Genomic DNA, 26,237 nt, shown 5'->3' with positions numbered 1-26,237 from the left:
TCACATAGCTCTGGGGCCTCATCTTTAGTGCTAGAGTTTCAAGGATTATGTGTACTTGGAGGGCACATCAAATTTTCTGGCAAGACAGGTCTTCAGTCCTGGCGTTATCCCAGGTCAGCATTTTTCAAGAGTAGAGTCAACTTGAAAAAAAGTGTTTATGTCAGGCTCTTTTCTGAAAAAAAGTTTAATTTAATCTTAATAAATCTTCAGTTAATTAAGAAACCACAACAACCTTGTTCTTAAAATTCTTTCAGTGACCAAAGATTTATGTGCCCGTGATAAAGTAGAAATCTTAATAAACATTAAAAAAGCAAAATATTATTGTACAGCTCATTCCCACAGACAAAAAAGATATTTCTAAATTTGTTCCTCGATGCGCATTGACAGCGGTAATCACATTTATCAAAAGTTTGGGGACCCATCCAATAGCACAGACTGGGTTTTCTTCTTTCCTATAGATTCTTACATTCTTTCCCCTTAGATTCTTATATTCTTATATGCAAACATATCTTGGAATGTTCCAGTCCCTTTACTTTTATAATTGCCATGAAAAAGTGCTAAAGATGGAGTGCTATTTAGCAATCTGTGAAATTTTAGCATCTTTGCGGAACACAGAAGGAATTGTGGAAAATTACTTTTTTTCACAGACTTAGCTGTCAATTTACATTTTTTTACCCTCCTTTTAATGTTCTGATGTTGGAAATAAGATGAAAAACAAACTATAGGAACAATATATCTTACTTACATGAATTCTAGTATTGGAGGATTTTGCATATTTTAAAGACAGTCAACAATTAATTCTTTTTACATACCCACATATAAATTAAGCCACATATATCATTGATGGTATGACTGGATATTTAGAAAATGTCAGGAATTTAGTGAGAGTCTGTGAAAAAAACAGAACCTGATAACATATCACTATGCTGTTTTTAATAGTGTAAAGTACCCACGAATAGCAAATGTAATAATGTTTATAAAAGGACTCTTAAAACCAAAACTCTATTCTTTTTAATAATATTTTATTAATATTTCTATAACTTTGATCTCTGCTTCCTAAACAATTGCATAATAAAGTTATCTTTATCACTGGAGCTGACTGCATTAGAGCAGTCCTAATTAAGACAGATGCTAAGGATATACATATGGCTAAATCCTAGTTTTTAAATTTTAGAAATTTACACTGTGGTTTAGTCATGTCTGGTACCAAACAGGTGCTCAATTTATGTTAGCTGAATGAAACTGCAAGGGACATACTTAAAAATCAGTATCACCTGACCTAAAAGAAGTGAAGAAGCACTGCAACTAAATTTGGATCAGGAATGGGGAGAGACTATAACTCTAATGGGTTTGGTTGGATTCCATTTTTTTGTTTATCTTCAACTATATTTAGATTTTAAAGGCTACATACAAAGATATTCTGAACTTAAGAACAGTCAAATGACACATTATCTTTTTTTTAAAGATTTATTTTATTTATGCATACAAGAGCTGGGGTATAGGCCAGAGGAGGCAGTAGTGGTGGGGGTGTGTGATAGGACTCACCAGAGGCAGTGGGGAGCAGAACAGGCAGATTGACTGAAATACACTGCTGTGAGGAGCAGCAGGTGAGACAGGAGAGGTCTGCTGAGCCATGTGGTTTCTCCCTGGCAAGGGATCCAACTTGTGCTGCAGTGGCTGCTGATGGCTTCATAGTGCTGAGACTTAACCCTGATGACACATTCTCTTTGACTCCTGAAACAAAATGATGCTTTCTATTTCATTTTTAATATAATGTTGTCTTCCAAACATGAAATCTTCATTATCACTTGATTTACTAATCAGACTCACATGGTTAAAAATGGCAATGTTGAAAACTATTTTAAACTCATAGTATTCAAAATATTGACTTGTCCTTCAAGTGTTGATAATGGACATTTATTTCAAAAATCCTTTGAGCTTTGACTTAATGAATCTGCCTTTACCCTGCCTCCATCTTTTTTCTGAATTGAAATTGCCAATCATACTAGAAACACCCACTTAATCTGATTTCTGAGCAGTGGCATCTAATGTAAATTTGATGTTTACTCAAAAAAGATTAATAGCTTTATATTCTACCCCTAAATATTATAAAGATCTTTAGGGTATGTACATATCTTTGAAAACTATTTTTTTTCCAGAATACAAATATCAGCTTCAATAAAACTTTAAAGATTATGAGAGTGAATATGTTCATAGCTCCATAGCTATTACAAACAGCAGAGAAATGCTATTGTGTTTAGACTTCTGGTGGGCAGAGAATATTTAAAAGAGGACCATTTTAAATCAATTCCTTCATATAAAGAACTTTCTAGAAAGACAGCCTGTAACACACAGCTCATTCCTCCTTATGCAGTCAGACCTCCATTGTCTTCCGAGTGAGATGCTGCCTCATAGGCTTGGCCCTTTAATGTGTGAGTAGCTTCTAAAGAAGCATTGTAACACCCAGATGTGGAGTTCTTTGAAAGCTACACTTCTGGGGAGCTGTCATTTTCTTACAGAGCAAGAGTATTATCAGAATTTCCTGGGAATCGGTCATCACAGGAAATTATCAGCAATTCATAGACTCCTTTTTGCGTTGGCTTTGGCCTTGAGGGTAATCACAAAAGATTATAGTCTCCATTTCAGCTTTCATATCACTGAAATATTCTTCTTCCCCGAGAGCATGATTGATTTCCAGAGACCAGCTTTTAACCCTAGTTTTCAGAGGCCATTCAGACAGCAGTGGTTTGATAACTACCAACAATTGTTATTGTGATATTGTTCTATTGTGAAGTGGAAATTTGGTGATTGCTAATTATACAAAATCTTTTACATGATGTAACATAACCTATGTTGTTAGATATAGGTGTTTATCCTATATATAAATGTGTTGGAAGGGGGAGACAGAAGAATGAACAATAATCTCAGATGTGTTCTGCAAATTCAAAATCTCAAGCATCCTAATAGGCTGCATTTCAGAATAGAAAACAATAATTCAGAAACATTTCTGAAAATATTCATAAGTAGATAAAATATAAATACTAATGATGGTTGTTTCATATCATTAAAACATTTAATGAACATTCTAGGGGATTTTGTGTTTCATGACAATCTGCTATGTGGTTCATGAAGGTTTTCTCCATTGCTTCATTAGGAAACCTTGATGCCATGTCCCTGGCCAAAATATTAGCAAACTAGATACATTTTTTTTAATAATAAATTTTATTTTTATATTCCCCATACAATTGCAGCCCCCCCATTCTGACCCCAATCCCTCCCCTCCCGCCCCCGCCCCCCTAAAAGTGTCTCTGGTTCATAGTTTTTTGTTGATTTTGATTTTCACTTTCTTATAGTTATTCATTTTCCTGGTCCCTTATTTAAGTTTTCTAGATTCCTGCTATGAGTGAGACCATCCGGTATTTTTCTTTTTCTTTCTGGCTTATTTCGCTGAGCATGATCCCTTCCAGCACCATCCATGTTGCTGCAAATTGCATGTGTTTATCTTTTTTGAATGTTGAGTAATATTCCATGGTATATATGTACCACATCTTCTTGATCCAGTCATCTATTTTTGGGCATTTGGGTTGTTTCCAAAGCTTAGCTATTGTAAACAGTGCTGCTATAAACATAGGGGTGCAGGTGTTCTTTGGAATTGATGTTTCTGTGTCCTTTGGGTAAATACCTAGGAGTGGAATTGCTGGATCATATGGAAGCTCTATGTTTAGTAGGTCCAGAAATCTCCACACAGCTCTCCACAGTGGTTGGACCAGTTTGCACTCCCACCAACAGTGCAGAAGAGTTCCTTTTTCTCCACACCCTCGCCAACATTTGTTGTTGCTAAACTAGATACATTTTTAACTTGATGCAGTTGTTTGATGTTTTCATATGTATGTCACTCTATGCAGAACATAGAGGCAGAAAGGGCTTTGTGAATATTTGAAATAAATTTGGTAGATAAAATAGTTTTACTTAGAAGTGACTACACTTCCTTACAAATTGCAAAGAAAAGGAAGACAGTTCATTTAAACTACTTTTGGTTTGAACTATAGCCTCCTTGCAATCATGTAAAGAGAATTATAAATCAAATGGATAAATGTTGAATGTCAATCTGTACCATTAACAGAGCCTTATTCAATAAAGCAATTTTCACCACAGAAAGCAGTGTAGGGCACTTTATTAAAGCTCTTTATTTTACTTTACAAGTATGATATGTTTTGTAGCATAAATTCAGAGTTGAACTGAATTTTTTTTTGGGGGGGGCCTCCCTGGTGGCACAGCGGGTTCAGTGCAGAGCTGTGAAGCTATCTGCAGCCTCTGCAGCACCAGTTCAATTCCCGGCCGGCCAGGAAGTTTCCCACATAGCATGGCAGACCTTTCCTGTCGCACTTGCTGCTCCCCTCAGTAGTGTATTTCAGTTGTCTGCCTGTTCTCCCCGCTCTGTCTCTGGTGAATTCTCTCACCCTCCCACGCCTCTGGCCTATACCCCAGCTCTTGTATAAAAATAAATCTTTAAAAAAATTTTTTTGACAAGAATAGTTTATATATATATATATATATATATATATATATATACACACACACACGTACTTCCATCCAAAAAGACAATTGCAAGATGAATATATTATGTAAAATATTTTTTATATTACATCCACAAAACCACTCAGGGACCACTTTCCCAATAAAAGTGCTAAAACATTAAGTGTGGTAGGTGAGCCTACAAGGAGAAGAAAGACCAATAGATTTGGAAACTTAGCACCAATAATCTTTAAAACTGTATCCATTAGTATTAGCAAAGTGATCTTTGGTTACTTGCATACATTTTTTTTCCTTGAAAAATAAATTCTTTTTTTTAATTTTTCAGACTTATTTTTGGCACTGAATTATAAACTATCAAAGTGCATTCTTGGAGATAAGTCTTGGAAGTTGTTTTTAGGTCACTCTTTTTAGATTTTATTTATTTATTTATTTATTTATTTGTTTGTTTATACAAGCACTGGGTACAGTCAGAAGCTCAGGAAGGTGAGAGAATTCACCAGAGCTAGAGCAGGGAGCAGAACAAGCAGACTGACGAAGTACACTGCTGAGGGGAGCAGCAGGCATGGCAGGAGAGGTCTGCATGCCTACGTCACTCTTTTTAAAAGAGCAAAAGGAAAGTCCAAGATCTAGAAGACTATATGCTATATTAGAAATTAATCTGTCCTTCCAAAACCTCAGGATGGATCTCTTCTTCCAATGTGCTATAGAATAACCACTTTTCAAGACCTATCTTTCAACAAATCTCTATCTTATTTAGTATTTTGTACATCTATTGAAAAACCTGGCTTCAGTCCATAGCCCTGAAATTATAGATTTCTTGTTTTATTTCACCCTGAAGAGACACACAACAGAGCTAAAAATTCTTATTAATTCCATACTTTCTCATTTTCCTTAGAAAGGTTGTAACTTTTTTCATATTCTCTCAAAAGGGCAGCTGAAAATTTTTTACCCTATATTTGACAGATGTTACAGATCAAATCTGTATGCATCCATTGGCCAAAAAATATTTCAATTATAGGAACAACAGATCTTGAAGATAAAATAAAAATCCTTCCAAGAACTTTCTTTGCATACTGATGAAAAAAATGTCTCTTCTCTTGGTGGGTTTCATCACATCTAAGCATTTGCTAGTTCAAAAAAGGAAACAAAGAAAAGCTCTGGGTTTTCTTAGGAGACCTAATTCAGTTAAGTACTTTAATTTTTTCTTCCCACATTGAAAGGAGCAGTGGCAATTGATGTTGACAGTGGTCTGGGCTTCTATAATACATCACATTAACCAATTAGACCTTCCAATATGCATTTTAACTTCAATATGAGAACATAGGCCATTTAATTTCATATCTTTAGTTTTACTTATCTGATGTCTGAATATAAATATCAGCACCCAAAATATTGCTGGGTATGTGTGTGTCCTTGCAATGAGGTATGAGTGAACCTTCAATTAAGTGTCATGCCCACTGCAGACCTAAGTTGAAAGTCTTAAAGTTAAACTGAACTTTTGAAATGCTCTTTGATGTGGCTTCTTAAATTACCCAGCAGCATAACTACAGCTTTGCTGCATCATCCTTGATCCCTGGCAGCATGGAAAATCACCAGGGATGTAGAGCTAGCCAGGAAAATGGAACATTTTGCATTTGTACTGACCATATTTGTTACATACAAGGATCAACTGTTATATGTTCAATTCCAGTACAGTACACAGGTATAATCTCCAGACATTTCCAGTTACTAATGACTGTCTGAAAAAAAGAACTTAAAAAAATTACCTCTTCTACTCAAAATAGTTTAAAAACTATCTGTCCAAAGTGTTACTGGATTTTCCAGAAAATAGATGGTGAAACCACCCATTCATTTCTGTTTAGCATTTTTCTTTTGCCTTCTGATTAACTCTTTAAAACTCTAAGAATGTCAAAAATTGTTCAGGGCCGGCGAGCTGTGGCGCAGTAAGAATGCCTATCATTAAGCAAGCAGCCAATGGGACAAAGCAGCCAATGGGATGAACGCATGTGTACGGCACGCTCTGTGCACGAGCCAGGCATGCAGGGAAAGTACCAACCAAAAAGAAGCACGCAGCCTGAACATGAGACACAGGCAAAGCGCAGGCACAGCACAGGGTCTATAAGGCATGTGCTAGAGGAAGTAAAGGTCCCCCATTTTGCAGCTTCTCATCCAGTGTGTCAGCCTCTCATTTCATCCCCAGCCCCTCTTCCATGCGTCTCGAATCCCACGGGTCGGGACCAAGAATGAAAAACATTTTTTTTTGTATTATCTTCAAAAAGAGTTTTAGCTATTATACAATATGTACACTTAATTAAAAAACGAAATAATTTATGGTCATTTTTACTACTGGTAAACCAAATGGCAGGCCCATCACAGTGTATCTAACCCCACTAGGAAGATCTCCAAATGAGATGCATCTAGCACTTAGCACTCCTCTATAAAGAACTTCCAAAATGCAGATCACTTTAGTTTCCCTTTCTCTTTGGAGAGAGAATGATAGCAGTGATGTAGAGATCCAGTGGCCTTGGTGCTTGATAGTTGAAGAAAACCCTCTGCCGAGCTCTCACAGACAGCTTTGTGGAGGAGGCCTCTGGCTCTGTAGTTTTTACCACTTGCATGTTTCTAATTCTGCATCAGATTCCTTACGTCATGGAATGTTGTCCTTATTTCATGTATTTGGTATGGTTTGACATGTTAAAAATTTCAGAATCAGTTCTCACAAGACAACCAAAATGTTTTTAGGAATTATCCGTGGTAATATTGGAAAGAAAGATTTTCTTAGAGATCCGTGGAAAAGTCTGTTTTTCATTTTTGTTTTATTATTTCATGGTACTTGAAAATACCTTGTTTTTTACTTTAGATACATGGGTTGCCTGACTACAATGTTGCTTTTTTAAAATTCTCCAGCAGCTAGACTGCATACACATTTCCTAAAACAGCACATGATAGCTACTTACTAAATTTTGTTAATAGTCAAGAAAATAAAGTATTTATGCAAATTGAAAATCATACATTTTATAAGTTTGATGTCATGGAAAAGAGCAAAAATTTCCAATAACAGAATTGTCAAAGTTGATATGAAACACTTAGCCTCTGAAAAAGTTGTATCTTTTACTATCAGAGTGATCTAGAAAAAAGACATTATTTTATGGCAGAAATACACATCTTTTAGCATTCTGTATATCTCTTTTTATTCTTCCAAAAATAAAACCAGTATGGAATTTCTTCCCACAAATTACTGGATCTTGCAGACATGGTTTTCCTTTCAAAATCTTCAAAAATCACAAGTTGTTATTTTCTTATTCTAGTCATCCTTTTTATCAGTGGAATAGAAAAATCTTGTTTGATGAATCCCAGAGTTTTTCAGAGAAAGTCTGACTATGGAGTTTGAGTGAATAATATCAAGCTTTTGAAAGTTTTTAAAGGGAAAATGTGAAATAGTAATTCGTGTGCTATTCTAATTGATTGCTTCAAGTCTCTGGACCAACCCCACTTATGTTTTCTACTGGGAATATTGAATACCACTAATGAGGCTCTGAAAGAGGTCTGGGGTCTCACTTAATGTCTGTAGCAACCTGATACTGCTAATTGTCAACCAGTCTAAAAATATTTAACATTTTGATAAAAGAGTAGTCCTCATTATCATTATAGTTGTAGCGAAAGCTTTTTGGATCTGAGATTTTTAGGTAATATGATCTGTTGTTCTCAAAATGGTGTTGCATTATTTTAGCCTTTATACTAGTTCTGAATGACTGACTTTCTGATGGAGTAATGGCATCCCAGTGGAACAGGGCATAATTGATTTTGTTTGGAAAGTATGGTCCTTCCAAACAGCTTAGGATTTGTGAGGGAAATACCTTTCCAGATATGGCCATAGGTTGAAACAACAATCTGGCGAGTGACATGCCCCTTGTCTTCCTTTCAGTGACAATAAAGGCACTCAGATGGACGCCCATCAGGGTGCTCTGGGTAGGAAAAGCAGTGTCATTATGGCAAGTCTCAGCTTTTACATTCCAGATGCAAAAATACAGGTACCGTGGTAGTGTGCAGTCTCAGTGGGACATTGCATGTGGTTTATTTTTATTCAGACTTCTGATTTGAGGTCCAAAACTGAACAAAATGTGTTGTTGAGCAAATGTTGCCAACAATATGCAGTTTATATTTCTTCATCTTTGAGGGGAAAAAAATTGCCTTTGTGATAGTTGCAACTGTATTTTTCTGTTTAAGTTTTTATCAATTAAAAAAGTAAAACTAATATAGAGACATGTGGCCAGAGTGTTTAAATATAAAAGGCAAAAATTTTCTTGAAGTAGCTTCAGAGAAATAGAGCTCTTCAGGGTTGCAGCTGTCACTTTTAAATGTGTCACTTTATGACTGTTTGAAGTTCTTGTGAGACCCTATGGTCACATTCTTTTCCATATTGAAAAATGAAGAGGTGAAAAATAGTCACTCCTTTTTGTACTACTGTAATTTCATAATATTGTACTTAAAAAATTGATGCTTTGTCAAACTTCCAGAAAGTCCTAAGTCACAGGGGTTTAGTAATTCAGGTCCTCATTGCCGTAAATTTAGGACAGCTGCAAATGATAACTGTCACCTCCTAACATGTAATCTCTAAGTATTTCTGGAACTTTTTTTTTTTCTTCTGTCTGTAAATCCAATGGTTACTATGGGGGATGGAACAGTGTAGTCCATATTTTTATTTATGGCTTTTGGGAAGTTGCACGAGAAGAAATGGGTTTATCCTAAAATGGGTTTAAATAGGACAGAAAGAGAAAAACGGAGACACTTCCAGGAAACTTATTTCATCACCAAGTAGACATTTCATGTAGAGTGACCTGGCGGCTGCTCTCCAGTCTGCAGAAGCTCTAAGAACACTCAGCCTTTCTACCCAGTTCTCACACCCAAGAGCAGTGCCTCACAGGATCCCTACCTTCCCTAATGTGTGGTCCCTACTCTGCAGCAGGAGGGCAGGAATTTCTGCCCGAGATTGAATTCTAGCTTCAGCCCCTATAAACTTGAGGGTGGCAAGTCATTAAATCTCTCAAAGTCTCAGGTTCCTCATTTGTACAAGGAGGCTGATAATCATATGTGTCTCATGTGATGGTGGAGACTATACCAGATAATCCCTGAGTATACTTCTGGCACATAGTAAGAGCTCTGTAAATCTAAGCAGCTCTCATTACGATGTCTATTATTATTAATATTACACAAACAGAATAAAGGGATTTAAAGACAGGTAACCTTGGGAACATAACATGTTAATATCAGTATTAAAGATATTCTGAGTAAATCACAAAATGGGGAGGAGGAAGTGGACCTTTATGTCTTCTCATGCCTCATTATTTTGCTAATGGCCACTTCTTTTCCCAGCCAGTTAAATACAGCAGATGCTGTCTTTCTCACTTTTTTAACTTTTACAATGGACTTCTCCTTTCCTGTGTCTACCTTATCCTATCCCATATAGTCTGGGACAGCAGCTAAGACATAATAGACCTCCAGAAATGTTTGTTGAATGATTTTAAGAAATTCAGAAACCTGGTTTCTATTTTTTGTTTTAGTAGAAAAACTAGCCTTGATTATACAATAAGTTCTTACCAGATCTTGTTTAGAGTGTGATTAATATAGATGACTAAGTTTAAGGTGAAATATCCCCACTTTTAAGAATAATGTGATATTCAGCCATTTAAACAAATAGAAGAAAGCCTTTACAAATATAAGCCTTCATTTTTGCTTTTTAATTGGCCAGGGGTCAGTTTACTCCTATACCCAGCCCCTTTTTGATGGCTAGTGAAGTCATTTTAAGATTTTAACAATACAATTCAACTGTTAGGCCTACAGGAAATTAGTGAGGTAGTTGAGAGTGTGTAATCCTACTTTGTTTGCCTAAAGTCCCAACCAGAAAAATTATCTGGAATCTAAATAACATCTAAGTTTAAATCATTTGATCATGTAGCCCCTTCCTTATATTCTCACTTCCCACAGCATTCATCCAACATTCAGTGAAATGCTGCAGTGTGTTTCTTTTCCCTGTGGCTAGGTTTAATTGCAGCTGCATACTTTTATATGATTGCTTACACTGTGCAAGTGTAAATTACTTTTTTGGCATACTCAGTAAAAGTAATGATCTTTTTAAAGATTCACACAGATTTGTGATTCGATAATCAGTGAACACACCAAAGAGATTTGCTTATTCTTATTTTGATATTGAAAATATAGTAGATGATGATGTGGTAAGGCTGGCTTCATTAATTTATTTTATAAGTACTATAATATAATAGTTAATTTGTCCATACATAGCCTCCAATTATCTCTTCCATTCCTGGTAGCAGCCACAACCCTGTATTTCATTTTTATTACCAACCAGTTAATTGCACTAATAGGTTTTGCTTTTCATTTCTACATAGTCTCATTAGAAAAAGCTTCAAGTGTTAACTCTCAGTACTTTTTAGTTAGTAAGCATTTCAGGCTTTTTAATCAGAGTTGAACAAGTAAAATGGATTTTTGTAAATGTGCTAGCTAGCCTCAAAATTCCAGATGATTTGGTCTAACTTATACTTTTTTTAGAAAAGAAGATTCTTATTAGGAACCAATAAATTGTGGCAGGTAAGGAATATTGGTAGTTAACATTACATGTAGTTATTTTTCCCTTTAAAAAAGCTTCTTTAACCTTATTTACCAAAGAATCATAATTTTCTCAATTCTAGACAGTTTTCCTGTGCAATGTGAATTAACATAACATAATTTAATAATTATTTTACAAGGCATTTGTTCATTTAAAAGTAATATAAATATTTTAATGAAGAAATTTAACATACTTGTCCATTTTTAATGATCAAATGGCTATAGGCCAATTGATATTATAAAAAATAAGATTTTATCTTGCAATACCTCCAATAATTTTCCTGAGTGTTTGAAATAAATAGGTAGAATGGATGAAATAGATACAGTTTTTACTATACCAAACTGAATTACTTGCATCTATCACATTTTAGGATTAATGAGAATATTTTTATTTATTTTGAACATTTTATTCCTCCTGAAAATTGGTTATTGAATAAAAGATTTATTGATTTAATTGCACATAACTCATTATGATTTCAGAGAACTGACATTACTTTTGTGGGGGGGGGATTTTGAATTGATATAAGTTTAACAACACTATTATTTTCATCTAATTTGGAGGGTATTTTATAAATATTAAAAAATTCATGATTACCATTGTAAGCTTTAAGAGAGAGCTCTGAAAACCTTTATATTATTACCAAATCTGAATCCCATTTAAGTACCTCAGGAATCTGTTGTTACTGTGTTAAATGGGAAATATTCAAAATATCAGCTAAACAGTTGTCTATTTTAAGGTATCAGGTGAATTAGCAAGTGGAGCATTCTTTTTTTTAATACCAATTAACATTTTCTTTTAGAAAAATCATATTCCCTAAAATAATAGTTGATTTAGACATGTAATTATACAATTCTGAAGTAAATAGCAGAGGAAGAAAAAGAAGAATTAGATGGGGGTTGGGGGGAATGGAACTTTCCAAGAATATGTATAGGAAAATAGTAAATCAAATGGAAAATAGAGAAAGTCTGTCCCAAGTGAAAAACATGGAGAAAGAATTAAAATTTTCTTATGATTAGTGGTAAGTCATTCAAAGAATAGAAAGGCAATAAGAGGTAATGACTGTTAAAGAAATGACGTAAAAGAACTATTCATTTAGTTGATTTTATGAAGACTAATAGAATTAGGAATGTAAAGTAAAGAAGACAATCTTAATCAAAGTTCCTTGAAAGAGCCTTCTTAGTTTGATTTTCAGAGAACAGATGGCTGGAAACTCACCTTTTTTGGCATTTGAAGTCTTCCAGCATGTCCAACACCACCCCCAAACTTCCCCGTATTACTCCCCAGCACATACAGTTCACTTTTCCAGACAGACAGCTTTCAGCCTTAGGAATATAAGAAGATATATTTACAGGCTGATATGCTGCAAATGTGTTTTTTACTAGAATCAAGTTGTATCTGGATTTATTTGAAAAATTAAGTAGATGGCTCACAATTTCAAGAATTTAAAGGAAATTTTTATAAAGGGTCATGGTGGAGCTGTCAACAGATATTTAGTTTAGATATTACTAAAAATTTGGAACTAGATATTTTATAGATGTATCTTTTATCTCTTCCTTTATTGTGGTATGGGAACAACTGGGATGTGCACATTTATGTTAGATGATGAATAGTTTCATTTTTAATGTTAACTTTCAGTATATTTTTTGAAATGAGTAACCAGGAAGAAAATACATTAAAACTGTGAATTTATGACTATTACTTCATTTTTAAACTCCATTTTAATTTGATTTTGAGAAAAACACTAAGTACATAATAGCACAATAATATTTGGGCATCGCAAAATAAGGAAAGGCATTCAGAAAGCTGGTATCGGGAAATATTTATATGGTTGTTTTAATGTAGTTCAGATATCACAAGATGTATTTTTTGGAGTCCAAGCACTGAAAGTATCTCAATAAAATGTTCTTATTTTTTAACTTTGCAAAAGTGTCATTTTTTTGTCCTGCCAATATATTAAGCAATTTTATTTTTAAACCTGTCCAAATTGCCATCTCTAGTAACAATCAGAAAGTATGCTTTCAAGTTTTACAAATGAATGGTTGAGACTTAAGTGTATGTACCCATGAGGAAATAAGAAAGTGAACTAGGGGTTTATATTACTGACCGTTGAGATTTTCTTTGCCCACAAAGGTTGTGTTTGTCTTGTTTTGTTTTTTAATTCTCTTTAAATAAAGTTTAATACAATTATGAGCATGAACAAAAAAAAAAATCCCCAGATTTTCCATTAAAGATATTTTACATTTAATAGTTAAACATCATCATCTTAAGAGTTTTTTACTTTTTAACTTCTCATATACAAAATGGACTTTGTTGGAGCTGTGTTTAATTCTGTGAGTTTTAACACTGTATAAATGTGTGTAGTCACCACCATAGTAAGGACATAGAATATTTCCGTGACTCCAGAAAGCTCCCCTCTTCACATTTTAGAATGTGGTCTTAAACTACAAAACTGTTCTTTGTAATGGATGACTGTCCTATCATCATCTCTCTTAAACTTATACAAAAAATAGGCTACTTTTCTATTCAATGAATTTTGTAATGACCCTTCCTCCGAATGTTTTTCAGTTCATTCAGTTGCTCACTTTGCAATTTGCTGATTTATACTCATGATCAGGCATAGTATTCATTTCTCTCCCCTACCAAATATCATCCAGTCTTAATCCAGTCCTAAGCTCTAACCTCAGGAGGCTTTCTACACGATGGTGTCAGTGAATATGCCCTTGTTCATATTACATCTGTTTATAAGTAATGCTTTGTTCATCATCTGCATTGTTTTTTGAACTGCCAGTTGTCTGATGTTAATGCTGAAGATTATTATCCAGAGTACACAAGAGAATCACTGCTGTGTCTCACTTTTTATAAGCTTTGCAGATAGTGTGCTTTCTTTATCCAATTGTTTTAATGGCTTTGTGCTATGGTTGAGTACTTTTATCACTGTATATTTCTCTAAATATATGCCAGACAATGGGAGGAGAATCACAGGTTACAAGTAAAAACTTTGATCAATATGTAAACAAGAGCAGTATGTTAATAAATCTGTTATGGGCATTTGAGTGTACGGTTGTGATGTGCATTTCCAGCAAAATGAATTTCAATCTGTAGTACATGAAAAGCAATAAATTGTTTTAAAATAAAGATCAGGGCCTCCCCTGGTGGCGCAGTGGTTGAGTGCTGGGCTGCGAAGCTGCCCGCAGCCTCTGCAGTGCAGGTTCCATCCCTGGCCGTCCGGCGAGAGTCCCACATGGCGCACAGACCTCTCCTGCCACCCACTGCTCCCCTCAGCAGTGGATTTCGTCAGTCTGCCTGTTCTGTTCCCTGCTCTGGCTCTGGTGAATTCTCTCACCCTCCCACGCTTCTCTCACCCTCCCACTGTACCCACTGCTTGTACAAATAAATAAATAAATCCTTAAAAATAAATAAATAAAGTAAAATAAAGATCATCATTTTCTATGCTGTGATGTTAGCCTGTCATATATGACTTTACCATAAATCTATAATTAATAAATCTACATACATATGTAATAACTGTAACTGAGGTCATTTGAAACTATCTTAAGTATTACTTCCTCTTATGGGGAGAACATTAACAAGTTAATTATTTTTTAAAGATTTATTTATTTTTGCATATAAGAGCTGGGGTACAGGCCAGCAATGTGGGGGGTGAGAGGATTCACCAGAGACAGAGTGGGGAACAGAACAGGCAGGCAGACTGAAACACACTGCTGAAGGGAGCAGTGGGCGAGTCGGAAGAGGTCTGCTGCGCCATATGGGCTGCTCCCTGGCCGGCCGGGTATAGAATTTGTGCTGCAGAGGCTGTGCATTGGTTCATAGTGTGGTGCTTAACCCCTTGCACCACCAGGGAAGCCCAGCAAGTTAATTTTAACCCTGATTTTGACATCTAAGAATTTCTTGTTTTATGATTCATTTAAAGTTTTTCAAGATTCTTTATATAGACAGAAGATTTCTTAGGATGTGGTGATTCTGTGATTTGGTGTGTGTATGTGTGTTATGATTTCAAAGCAGTTTTGTATTTGATTCTTGGAAGAAAGTCATTATCTTTTATTATCCTTGAATAAGTTTTGAATTATATTGAATGATATTCTTTATTATCCTTGTTTGGTACTGAAATTTAAAACCTTAAGAAATTATACAGCTAGTTTTATTTGCTCATATAATAGCTATCCTCTGAAGTTATAAATTGACTATCTTATCATTTGCTCTTTAGATGGATCCTGTGCAAAAAGCAGTCATTAACCACACATTTGGAGTGTCCATTCCCCCAAAGAAGAAACAAGTTATTTCTTGTAATGTCTGTCAGCTCCGATTTAACTCGGATGTGAGTATCACCTTTTCATTGCTCCCTGTAGTCTGTCAAACTGAAAGTCTGATTTTTTGAACATGTACGTTTCTTCTTTACATACTCTCTAGCAGACTCTCCTTTTGGTGGCCTGCTTATTATGCTGTCAGAATGTCAAAGGATTTGGATTCAAGACTAGAAATTTGAGTAATAGAGTAAGTGGTTAATATAAAAAATCAAGGATTTTTCTGTGTAATCATTTTATGTTTTACACTTAATTCTACCAATTATACTTTTCAAATTACTTGAATAGCAAAAAATATGAAAAGTTTTTAAATGCATTGAAATAAAATGCAATGCAATGCTGAAAACCATTGCCATTCCTCTTAATAGCAAGTATCATGTTTCCGTGTGTATTCCAAATTACATTAAATATCATGAGAATAATTTACTATAAAATTTATATTTTGCCAGACTAAGGAAATACAGGGAAAGCATTGTAAATTATATTATCTAACCAGCATAACCATGCTGCTAAAAAAAGATAACAAGAAAAGGAAGAAAATCAATCTTTCATGAAAGTAAATTTTTAAAGATAAAAATATAGTAGCCTGAAATCAAAATAAATAATATTCGAATGTTCATAATACCCAATTACCAAGTAAAGCCAATGACCAATGCAGATCTGACTATAAAGACCATATGTTACATGTGGTATTTCCTGAGTTATTCCACCCTCAGAGCCATTTTCTAAGGTGCATATAACAGAATTTCTGATTTTTGTTTAATAAAGTAACAAAAATCTTTATTTCTGTATACCATTAAATGATATTTTGATAATTCTGTATATTTGTTGGGCAAGAGGAGATATTTTTATCATGATTTATGAAAGTTTAATTAATGCAATTTCAGTCAAAAGTCATGTGAAAAATTTTTTGGCACTTCATAAAATCTTTCTCAACTTCCATGTTCAAAAGGTTCAGATTTCTAATTATAAAATGAATGTCACAGGGTTGTAGCATAAGGCATGATGACTGTATTAATAAAACTATTTCATTTTTAAAATTGTGAAAGTAAATATCTAAAGCCCTCATATCAGGAAAAAATGATTTGTCACTATGTGTGTGATTGCATGTTCACTAGACTAATTGTGATCATTTCATAATATGTGAAAATGTCAAATCATTATGCTATGTACCTCAAACTAATATAATGTCAATTATAGCTCAATTTGAAAAGAATTAAAGTTACCTAAGTAAGTGAAGACATGCATGCCATCAATTCATTTGAAGTCTCAATATTGTTAAGATGTCAGTTCTCTCACCAATTGATCTAGAGATCCAGCAAAGCCCCAGTCATAATCCCAGAAAGCTGTTTTTTGGTGGATTTTTTTTTTTGGTAGGAGATCCCAACCATTTCTTAGGTACACAGAAAAGGAAATCCCTAGAATAACCAAATAATTTTTTTTAAGATAGAGAAAATTTTGAGGCCCTAACACTTTCTGACTTCAATACTCACTGTAAAATGTATAGTAATCAAAATTGTGATAGTAGTGGAAGATTAGTACATAAATTGTTCCATGGAACAAAATAAAGATAACTGCAAAACTACAGTATTGCTACCAGATTAAAGGTACAATAAACTAAAGGACTTTCACAAGAAAATAATAGATACTGAAGTCAATTAAAATATGTTTAATAGTTTTGCAGTTATTATCCAAATTTATACAATCACATGGTAAGAGTCTAACTATATGAATATAAAATGAAAATGTTAACTACTTAACTCACCACTTACAAAGTGAATAACCACCTGAAAACATGCCTCATATTTAGTTCTAGCAATATTAGTTTCCTCTGCAGCAGTGCCATATGTTAAAAACATAATAGATGTGCAATTAGATTATAAAGTGAAATTGCAAAAATCTTGCAAAAGATGAAAAATTTCATAAAGTCCTTGAATGTCATGTTAGAGAACTGCTTGATATTAAAACTGTTCAATGAGAATCTGCCTACTTGAGGTGTTAAAGAACAGAAAAACAAGGTTGAACAAAACATTCTAACTATCAGGTTAACAGTAGGGCCTTTGGGACAATTATGAATCCTTCAAATTAATGAAAAAAATCGTAAAATTTAAATGGTTCATAAAAAAAATTAATTTTAAAAGATACATTGAAAAAGCTTGTTTCAGCCCATTCCCTATTCTCCTACCTTCCATGCCATTCCCTATCTATCTATAACCACTTTAATATCACACATCTTCCTTCAGTTTATTTATGCAAATGTAACAAAGTATGAATATATATTCTTATTTCCTCCCCTTTCTACATAAAAAATAGCATATTTATACTTTTTTTTGGCCTTTCATTTTTTACATAACAATATATCCTGGAGAATATTTTTGTATCAGAATATAAAAGAGTTCCCTCACTTTTTTTTTTTTTAACAATTTTAGAAGGTAATGATATCCATATCCTAGTCTCCAAGTCTTTTTACTATGTTACTTTATATGGCAAAGGGAGATTAAGGTATCATATGGAACAAAGTGATACACATTTTGTTTTTTATTTGTGTCATGGGTTGGGTAGAGGGAGGTGTGCTTTCCTCTTTCTGTGTGAAAGATTGCTCAGAATTCACCATGGACTTGAACTTCTTCAATGTCAATGATTTTCTTTGTATTTAGTAATAGGGACATGAGCAAAATTGTACATACTTGTACATGTAACCACCAAAGCTTCCTTGACCACTCAAAAACTATGTTAGTAATGGAGAAAGAAATTACATTTCTGAATCATGCTTTGACTCTGGGAAGTAAACCCAGAGTCTGGGTGGCAAATTCACAAGTGTGACATACACATGTTCTCAGTATTTAGTAATAGAGCTATAATCTGCATAACGGAGCTCTAAAACTGAGCATTTTTTATTTAGGGAAGAGTTTATTATTTCATAATTACCCTATTTACATTTTAATGTAAGAATTAAGAAGATGCTCATCCTTATTTTCTTTAATAACACTTCTAAATCAGCCTGAGACTGAATTGGCTTCACTCTTCAGTGTAGAAAATATATTTATTGAAAAATCTGGAAGGCAGATTTGCACAGTAAACAGACTACATTCTACAGTTCTCCATTACCCATATAAAATCTACCAGGACAGGTCTCATGCATTAAAATTCAATGTGACCTAATTTAAGGTCCCAAAGCTCACTTTGTCCAGCTTTTATCATCTCACTAGACCTCCACTTTTGGAAAGAAAAAGGCTACAGCTTTATTTACACAATACTGCATTATGTAAATGAGCAGGCATTAATCACAAACATTTCCCAAATGAACCTTTGAAAATTAACACCATTAACTTTGCCAGGGGGCAAGGATTGCGGTCCAGGAAAAATATGTCTTTCCAACTGAGTCCCAGACATTTACACAAATGTGTGTAGCACCCAAATCCCTACTTTCTCCTTTGCTATCCTTATGATTTAAGCTGAGCATTTGAATGAGGCTGTCCTAAGCTTGAATGCCTTTTCTTCTCCAGTGAATAAGTGCACTGCAACAGTAGTATGGTTGTAAATTGCCCAACCTAAATCTGAATCTTTATCCTTTTGCTTGGAAATAACATTTCTAGAGTTAAGCCTTGCCTGGGTAATTGGTCTTCTATACTCTTCTGTAGTTGGTTTAATTCATTCATTTTTATTAAGGTACAATTGACATATTTCATTAGTTTCAGGTACATAATGATTAAATATTTGTATATGTTGCAAAGTGATCACCACAGTAAGTCTAGTTAACATCCATAACAATAGATAGTTAGAAAATATTTTTGCATGTGATGAGAACTTTTAAGATTTACTCTCTAAATAACTTTCAAATATGAAATATATTATTACTAACTGTAGTCACCATGCTGAACATTACTTCACCATGACTTATTTATTTTATAACTGGAAGTTTGTACTTTTGACCCTCTTCACTCATTTTATCTACCCTAGTCCCCCCACCACCCACCCAGCAACCACCAATTTGCTCTGTAGTTGTTTGTATATAAGACTTTCAGATGCATTAAGCTTTCAGTTCTCATAAGAAAAGACCAGAAACTAGAGCTAACATGCTTTAAAAATATTTTTGAGGGTAACACTTCTCTTTTAGGCTAGATATGTTAGCAGATCCCAAATAATTTGTAAATTATATATTAATTTCAATTCCTTGGAGAAAAGTTGCAGAAGAATGAAGGAAACTGATCCTTAAACACTCTCTTATGCAAAATCAAGACAGCTTAATTCTTTCAAATGTTTAAGAATAAAGTACATTTTCCTTTATTATTTTTATCTCAAAACACAGTTAATCATAAATACCCTTAATATATGATTAAGTCTTTTATGCTCCATAGGCAAATTGAAAAGAAAGCCTAATGATATTTTTAATCAGATTTATATACTTTAATTCAGGAACTGACCCTGAAATTTTGATACTCCGCATTCATATCACAATTGATTAAGCATGACGTGCAGTGTTCTTAATGACCACATAGTCTTCCATTACCCATTTGCAACTAACCCATTTGATTTTTCTGAATTTATAGTATTACCTTTTGAATAGTATTATATGCTTCAAATCACTTAAAATTCAATTTTTTTTTCCTACTTTGTGGTTCCTCTAGGTTTATAATTTGGTGTGCTGTTCTTTGCTTTGTGGTTTTTTGTTTTTTTTTTTTTGGTTTTTGATTATCCAATACATCTCTAATTTCAGCCCACTCTTCTTTATACTGTGCTCCGTTTTCTTGTATCTCAACACATGAGGATATGGCCTCATGCAATTTCATTGACTTACGTTAGACTGATCAAGTATAAATGGACAGGAAGTTAAAGGTTTGCTTAGAAGTTAAGATGGCACTATTTGTGTGAATGTTTCTGAGGACAAACTGATTCTCCTGTTCTTTACAATAAATCTGTCTGAATTTTCAGAAAGTGCAATTGTTCAACAATCATTCTCAATTCCCCCATGTCTGCAATTAGTGTTAATTGACGCATCCACAATTCATTGTGGTTCTACATTTTCTATCTTTGTCATCTTAGCAGTTTTCACTTGGTTAAGGTTATTTAAGTATGCCCTCGTTCTGCTTAAATCTCTTTTTTGTTTTTTTCAAATTTTATTCCCACATCCTGATTTCTTTAGAGTTAATATAATATAATGCAATATGAATTTTCTCTCTTACATAGCAAACTGCCCTCATCCCCCATCTGCTACTTGAAGGACCTTAGTGTCATCTCTTCTAGAAGCCCTAGCATTCTCTGTCATACAACAGAGAGCTTAGTAGTCATGAGGGTAGGGGAAAGCCACAACTTTGGCTTTATTTATTTCCATATAAATGCCCTATCCTTATTGACTGACTCTACAACTCCTTTGACCACCAAACTCCACTTCTCCCCCTGCTGCCATGGGCAGCAAGTCCCTGCAGCAGCTGTGGTTCCTTCCCTGAGAAGTCAGAATGACTGGGAAACAGGCTTCTGATGGATACAGCATCTGAGGATATCCCTTGCAGCAACAGTAGGAGAGAAACTCAACTGCAAGGGCATCTGCTTACGTTTCCTTAGGATCAAGCTTTTTATTTGTCAATATTTAACCTACTTCTAAGGGATTCCACGTTTTGCTGCTGGTTGCCTAGTGCTTGCTTTTAACCCTAGAAATTCTATCCACAAGTTATCAGTGTTTCCTTTCCCTCATCAGAATGTGTTCTCTTCTAAACCATTGCATCCTTGCTTCATTTGTTCTCTACTCAGTCTTCTCATTCACATCTGGCTCTTCTCTTTTCCCCCTTCCTCCTATTCTCTGGCATACTATGAATGTCTATGAGAAATAGGAAAACTCATGTTGTATTTAGTGCACAAATTATAGTTTAAAAATAGTTGCTGTGGGCCTTCCTGGTGGCGCCAGGGGCTAAGCACCACACTATGAAGCTGTCCACAGCCTCTGCAGCACGAGTTCGATCCCCAACCTGCCAGGGAGATACCCACATGGCGCGGCAGACCTCTCCTGTCTCACCTGCTGCTCCTCTCAGCAGTGTGTTTCAGTCAGTCTGCCTGTTCTGCTCCCCACTCTGTCTCTGGTGAATCCTCTCACCCCCCGCACCTCTGGCCTGTACCTCAGTTCTTGTATGCATAAATAAATAAATTTTATAAAAAAATAAATAAAAATAATTGTTGCAAAATACACTATTTTTTCCTCTCTTAAACATTCATACTGTCTTCACTAAGCTTTATTTTTAGCTTAATCACCAGATTTATTGCTTTAAATTCAGTTTCTTCATTTGAAAAACGCTCCTAAATTTTTTTCTTTAAATATTGAGCACAATATTGAAAACTCTAACCAATATACTGTTTCAAAATGTTTAGCCTATATTTTTTGAGCTCTGAAACATTGCATTCAGTGGTGTGTTAGCCTAATTGATATGTCAAGCAAAACTTTGAACAGTCACTTTCCATAATTGGCTGTTTCTAGATCACCATTGTCCCATATATGCAGCATATTTTTACATGTGTTAATTCTACAGATGAACTGTTGTCCCCCTTCATGTATACATAATAATCACTGCCTGCCACCCATATATATCCTATTTCTCTTGAAAGTTTTTAAGATAGATGCGCCTGTAGTGTATGAATTTAGTCTATATTTATATTTATATAATCTATATGTATATATTCATATGTATATAATTTGTTGTGGGTGTTTTTTAAGATTTGATGCTGCTGAGATAGATGAGAGATTTGAATTTTAAAAGTACTAGTGCCCAAACTGCTAGCTTTCCCCTGCACTAACAGTAGCCTGTCATAAAAAAGCCACAGAAGTTATCCACACTGAAAAGTGAATTTATGGTGAAAGGATTTAGAGAAAGCAACACTTAAACTGAATTCTGTAGCTGATGATTAAATGAAGAGACACCAAAGTGATGATAATCTCATTGTTAGATGGGAACTGAGAAGCTAGTTGTAAAGTTTATATCTACTATGAAGCAGTGCAAATTATTAGATAAATGAATAATTTTGTAACTTTGAAAAACTGACTCTGTCAAGTCAAAAGGTAGTGAAGATAGAAGGAATCAATAGCATCAAATGGAAATCTAAAAAATGATAGCCTACTTTTGTCAAACATTTTACATTTTTCCCATAAATAAGACTATTTATATTGATTCTTAGGTTTAGGTGGTAGTGAAGCAGATAGGAGGTAATTAAAAGCATAAATCTCAGGAGCTTGGGAAGGTAATTCTCTGCTTTGCAGACAGAGCTGACAAAATGATGAACATTTTTTGCTTCAACATGACAGAAATATAGCGTGGTTACCGGGAGAAGGAACATCCTGTGCTAAAAGTTTTGTTCAATAGCTGCTATTTAACAGAGCTCTCAACAACGTTTCATCAGCTTTTTGAAGCATAGAGTAGTTACTTATTAAATGGAAAAAAAAAAAAGTTTGCCTCCAAAGTAACACTATAATATTCCAAAAATGTTTTTCTCAGCACTACTTTCTTTTAAGTGGGCATTTGGATAATTTAGGACTGATTTTAAAATCATTACTGAATGAAAGATGAAAATAAAAGTAAGGTTTAGAAAAGAGAGGCTTATGACATAAAATCTTTCAGATCTTATAGTTAATTGGGAAATTATGTGACACACATAATTCAGTATTTTTCTGGCATTTCTTAAAGCACATAGATGTCTCACATGATGCATTACTTTAGCTATTTACATGTGCTCAATAATATTCAAAATTAGAACAATTGACCTAATATGATGTTCTGAACAATGGCAAAAAAAAAAAAAATGTTACAAGGAAGATACCAACCCCCCCCCCCCCACACACACACACAGAATGTGTTCTCAACAGAAAACCAATAAGTACCTATAACTGATCTTCAGTACTCTTAAGTTTTAGGAACATTTCCATTAAATATCAGTTGGTTTAGCAAACATTAATAACACCTTTAAAAATACTGAGTCGCCCTTTTTCCTGCATAAAATTCATGTCTTAGTAATGATGCCTTTAAGCAAAAGTAAAAGATTCTTGAGTTTTCAAGCCATTTTGTCAATGATTTTTGTAACTTAAAAAGATTTTTAGCTATTTGGGGGTTGGGAGAAAACGTGGTTTCCCATAGTTTGGTTTTCAACCTATATGCTTCAGTGGACAATTGGCTATAATTATTACAACCTTTGAAACTAGAAAGAAGTGTTACTTATGCAACACAAAAACCAAAACAACAACAAAGAAAGCTAGATACAATAAAAAGTAATCTTATCTACCTTGTTACTTTCAAGCAAGTGGGGGAATTAATGATAAGTTTATAATATCCTGCAAAAAATAGTAACTTTCAGCTATTTTCTTCTCTAAAACAACTTTTTTGAAGAAAGTGACAGTATTTGCTCTGAAAGCCAGAGAATATTTCATACGGTAGATAAGCATAAAGAGCAATTTCTTGGAAAACCCTATTAACCATAAAAAACTTTGTGATAGATGGCTTGTGGGAGAGGGGGTGGAGTCGTGGGACAGCAGATGAAGTCCTGCTTTAGCCTGTTTCTAAAATTCCACTCTAGGAAGACTTTGTTGAAAGAGTAGTATTCCTGGTTAATGTGAATTCTTCAAGGAGTGTAGAGAAACAGTGAACTTCACCACAGATAGGAGAAGAGTGTCAAAACAGTTCCTGATGTGTGGAATATAAATTAACAAAGCAAGTAACATTTTGAATCAGACAAGAATGTGGTGGGATGGTAGTTACTAGAGGGAAGTGGGCTGGGATGGAGGGAAGCAACAGTGGAGGGAATCCATCCATGGTGGTGGATGGAAAGTAAAACTTTTGCAGTGGTGGTGATGCAGTGTATACAGATGTCAAATAATAATAATGCACACCTGAAACTTATAAAATTTTATTTAAAAAGATAATAGTTCCTGCCTAAAAAGAATAATTCAAGAAAATATATGACAGGTTCCCTATCCTCATAGACCTGCTTGTCTAGCCAGGGATGCAAAACTGTTACACTTAGAACCACTGCTAAACAATGTGATGCTAACTGCAGTGTGATATAAACTTAGGAAAGGAGACAGCATGTGTGCTAGAATAAACACAAGTAAAAAGCTAATAGTTGATGGATAAATGTTTTGCCAGATTCTGTACTCAATATACTTCACATATATTATCTCTGTGTTAAAATAGGTTCATGAAGAAGGTAAAACCATGAAAGACTTGAAATGTAGTCAGAATTTTAGAGAGAGAGAGAGAATTAAGAATTATAAAATAGTAGAGTTAAACAGATCGGGCTTCTTAAGAGTATGATCTATGAGGGACTGCAGAAGATCCAAGAGCCCCCTAAAATTAGGAAATTTTAGCTGTCTGCATACATACCTGAAACCATGATCACTTAATGATGGTGAAGTTGATTAAATCTTCCCCTCTCAGAGAATGAATGTTCCACAATTTCCTTTGGAAAACTGAAATCCAGGGTTTAATCATTTTTAGTGATTACAATTTCATCTTGCCTAAATCTTAAAAATAAATAAAGAAAGGTTAAAAAAATATATATCTTGGTCTTTTATCCCTCACTTTGGTTCTGTCCTCCAGGGCACACAGAGGAGCAAATTTTATAATCTCTATTCAGAAAACAGATGTGATAAGTAAGAACTCCCAAGAATACATCACTCTTTTGAGGTTCTGACTTTGGGGGGCTGCGATGTAATTCACCTCTTACTAATTTGTGTTTCCTTTAAACAAAAGTATATTTTTGCTCATATAAATAATATTGTATTACTTTATCATTGATATGCCTAACATCTGACACTGCAAGCAGGTCATTAAACATGACTTTAGAGGACAGAGTCATTTTCAAAAATAATTATGAAATTACATGAATAATAACAATAACCAGAAAAGAAATTCAGATCCTTTTTATTAAAGTGCAGATATATTATGATACCACTTAATATTATGGGGGGATGAATCATTTTTAATTTCACTAATGTGTTTTCATGAGAAAAAATCCTATAATTCTTACAGTGATGAGTAACACTATAGTAAAAAAAAAAGTGAATTTCAATAAATTTGAAATTATACAAAAAATCCAATTTATGTTCCTACCAAATTGTAACATTATTTTCTTCTTCTTTCCTTGGTTCTAAAGCATCTAACTTAAAAAGAAGCATACATTTCAATTTAAAGATATTAGCTAAAGTTATGTGTAAGCTAAAATCCATAGTTAGCAAACAAGAATAATACACATCACATTTGCCCCTGTCTCACTCTTAAATTTTAAACACAAATAATAATTCTAAGCAGTCAGGTAAAATGAGAGAATTGGAGTATCTCAAGTTCTGTTTCTTTTTATAGTCACTGACTATTATTGTTTGAAATCAGCAATTGAAATGCTGCGAGATGAGTGACATGTGGTTTGCAAATTTGAACTGCATCTGAAATGAACTTGAGTGACTCACAACCATAGGAAATAACAAAAAGCATAAGTATAGTGGAGTCAATATGAATTTGGGAGTTTCCAGTAACTATTATCTTCCATGTAAAATTAATTAAAAGACTAGTAATCAAAATGTGCCAATTTTAAGTGTACTTATATATTATTAAAATTCAACTGTAGCTACAATTATTTAGGACTTCAACCAACAATTCCCCCCGCCCCAGGAGTATTTTATTAGTAAGTTTAGGTTGCCCCATATGGAGAGATAACAGTAAGCAGGCTGATCTTTAGTGAGTTTTATTATTGTTTTAAATTATTTACAGACAGTGCTACCTTTT

General features: G+C 34.2%; 1 protein-coding gene across 4 annotated transcripts in view; it reads left to right on the top strand.

Moving 5' to 3' along the window:
• ZNF385B (zinc finger protein 385B) overlaps positions 1-26,237 on the top strand; it is a gene marked incomplete at both ends in the record, with an annotated part of 271,533 nt that overhangs the window by 194,187 nt on the left and 51,109 nt on the right. For 3 of the 4 annotated variants that reach the window (XM_084250567.1, XM_084250570.1, XM_084250568.1), the window contains one exon: positions 15,387-15,497. In XM_084250567.1, the coding sequence (XP_084106693.1) occupies positions 15,387-15,497 (111 nt within the window). Of the gene's footprint in view, positions 1-11,103; positions 11,143-15,386; positions 15,498-26,237 lie in introns of all 4 variants that reach the window. The other variant, XM_084250569.1, reaches the window with a different exon arrangement.

This window comes from Talpa europaea, assembly GCF_964194135.1.
Source record: "Talpa europaea genome assembly, chromosome: 1".
Classification (NCBI taxonomy): domain Eukaryota; kingdom Metazoa; phylum Chordata; class Mammalia; order Eulipotyphla; family Talpidae; genus Talpa; species Talpa europaea.
The sequence above is the reverse complement of the archived record's forward strand: the minus strand, read 5'-3'. Positions and strand labels throughout refer to the sequence as shown.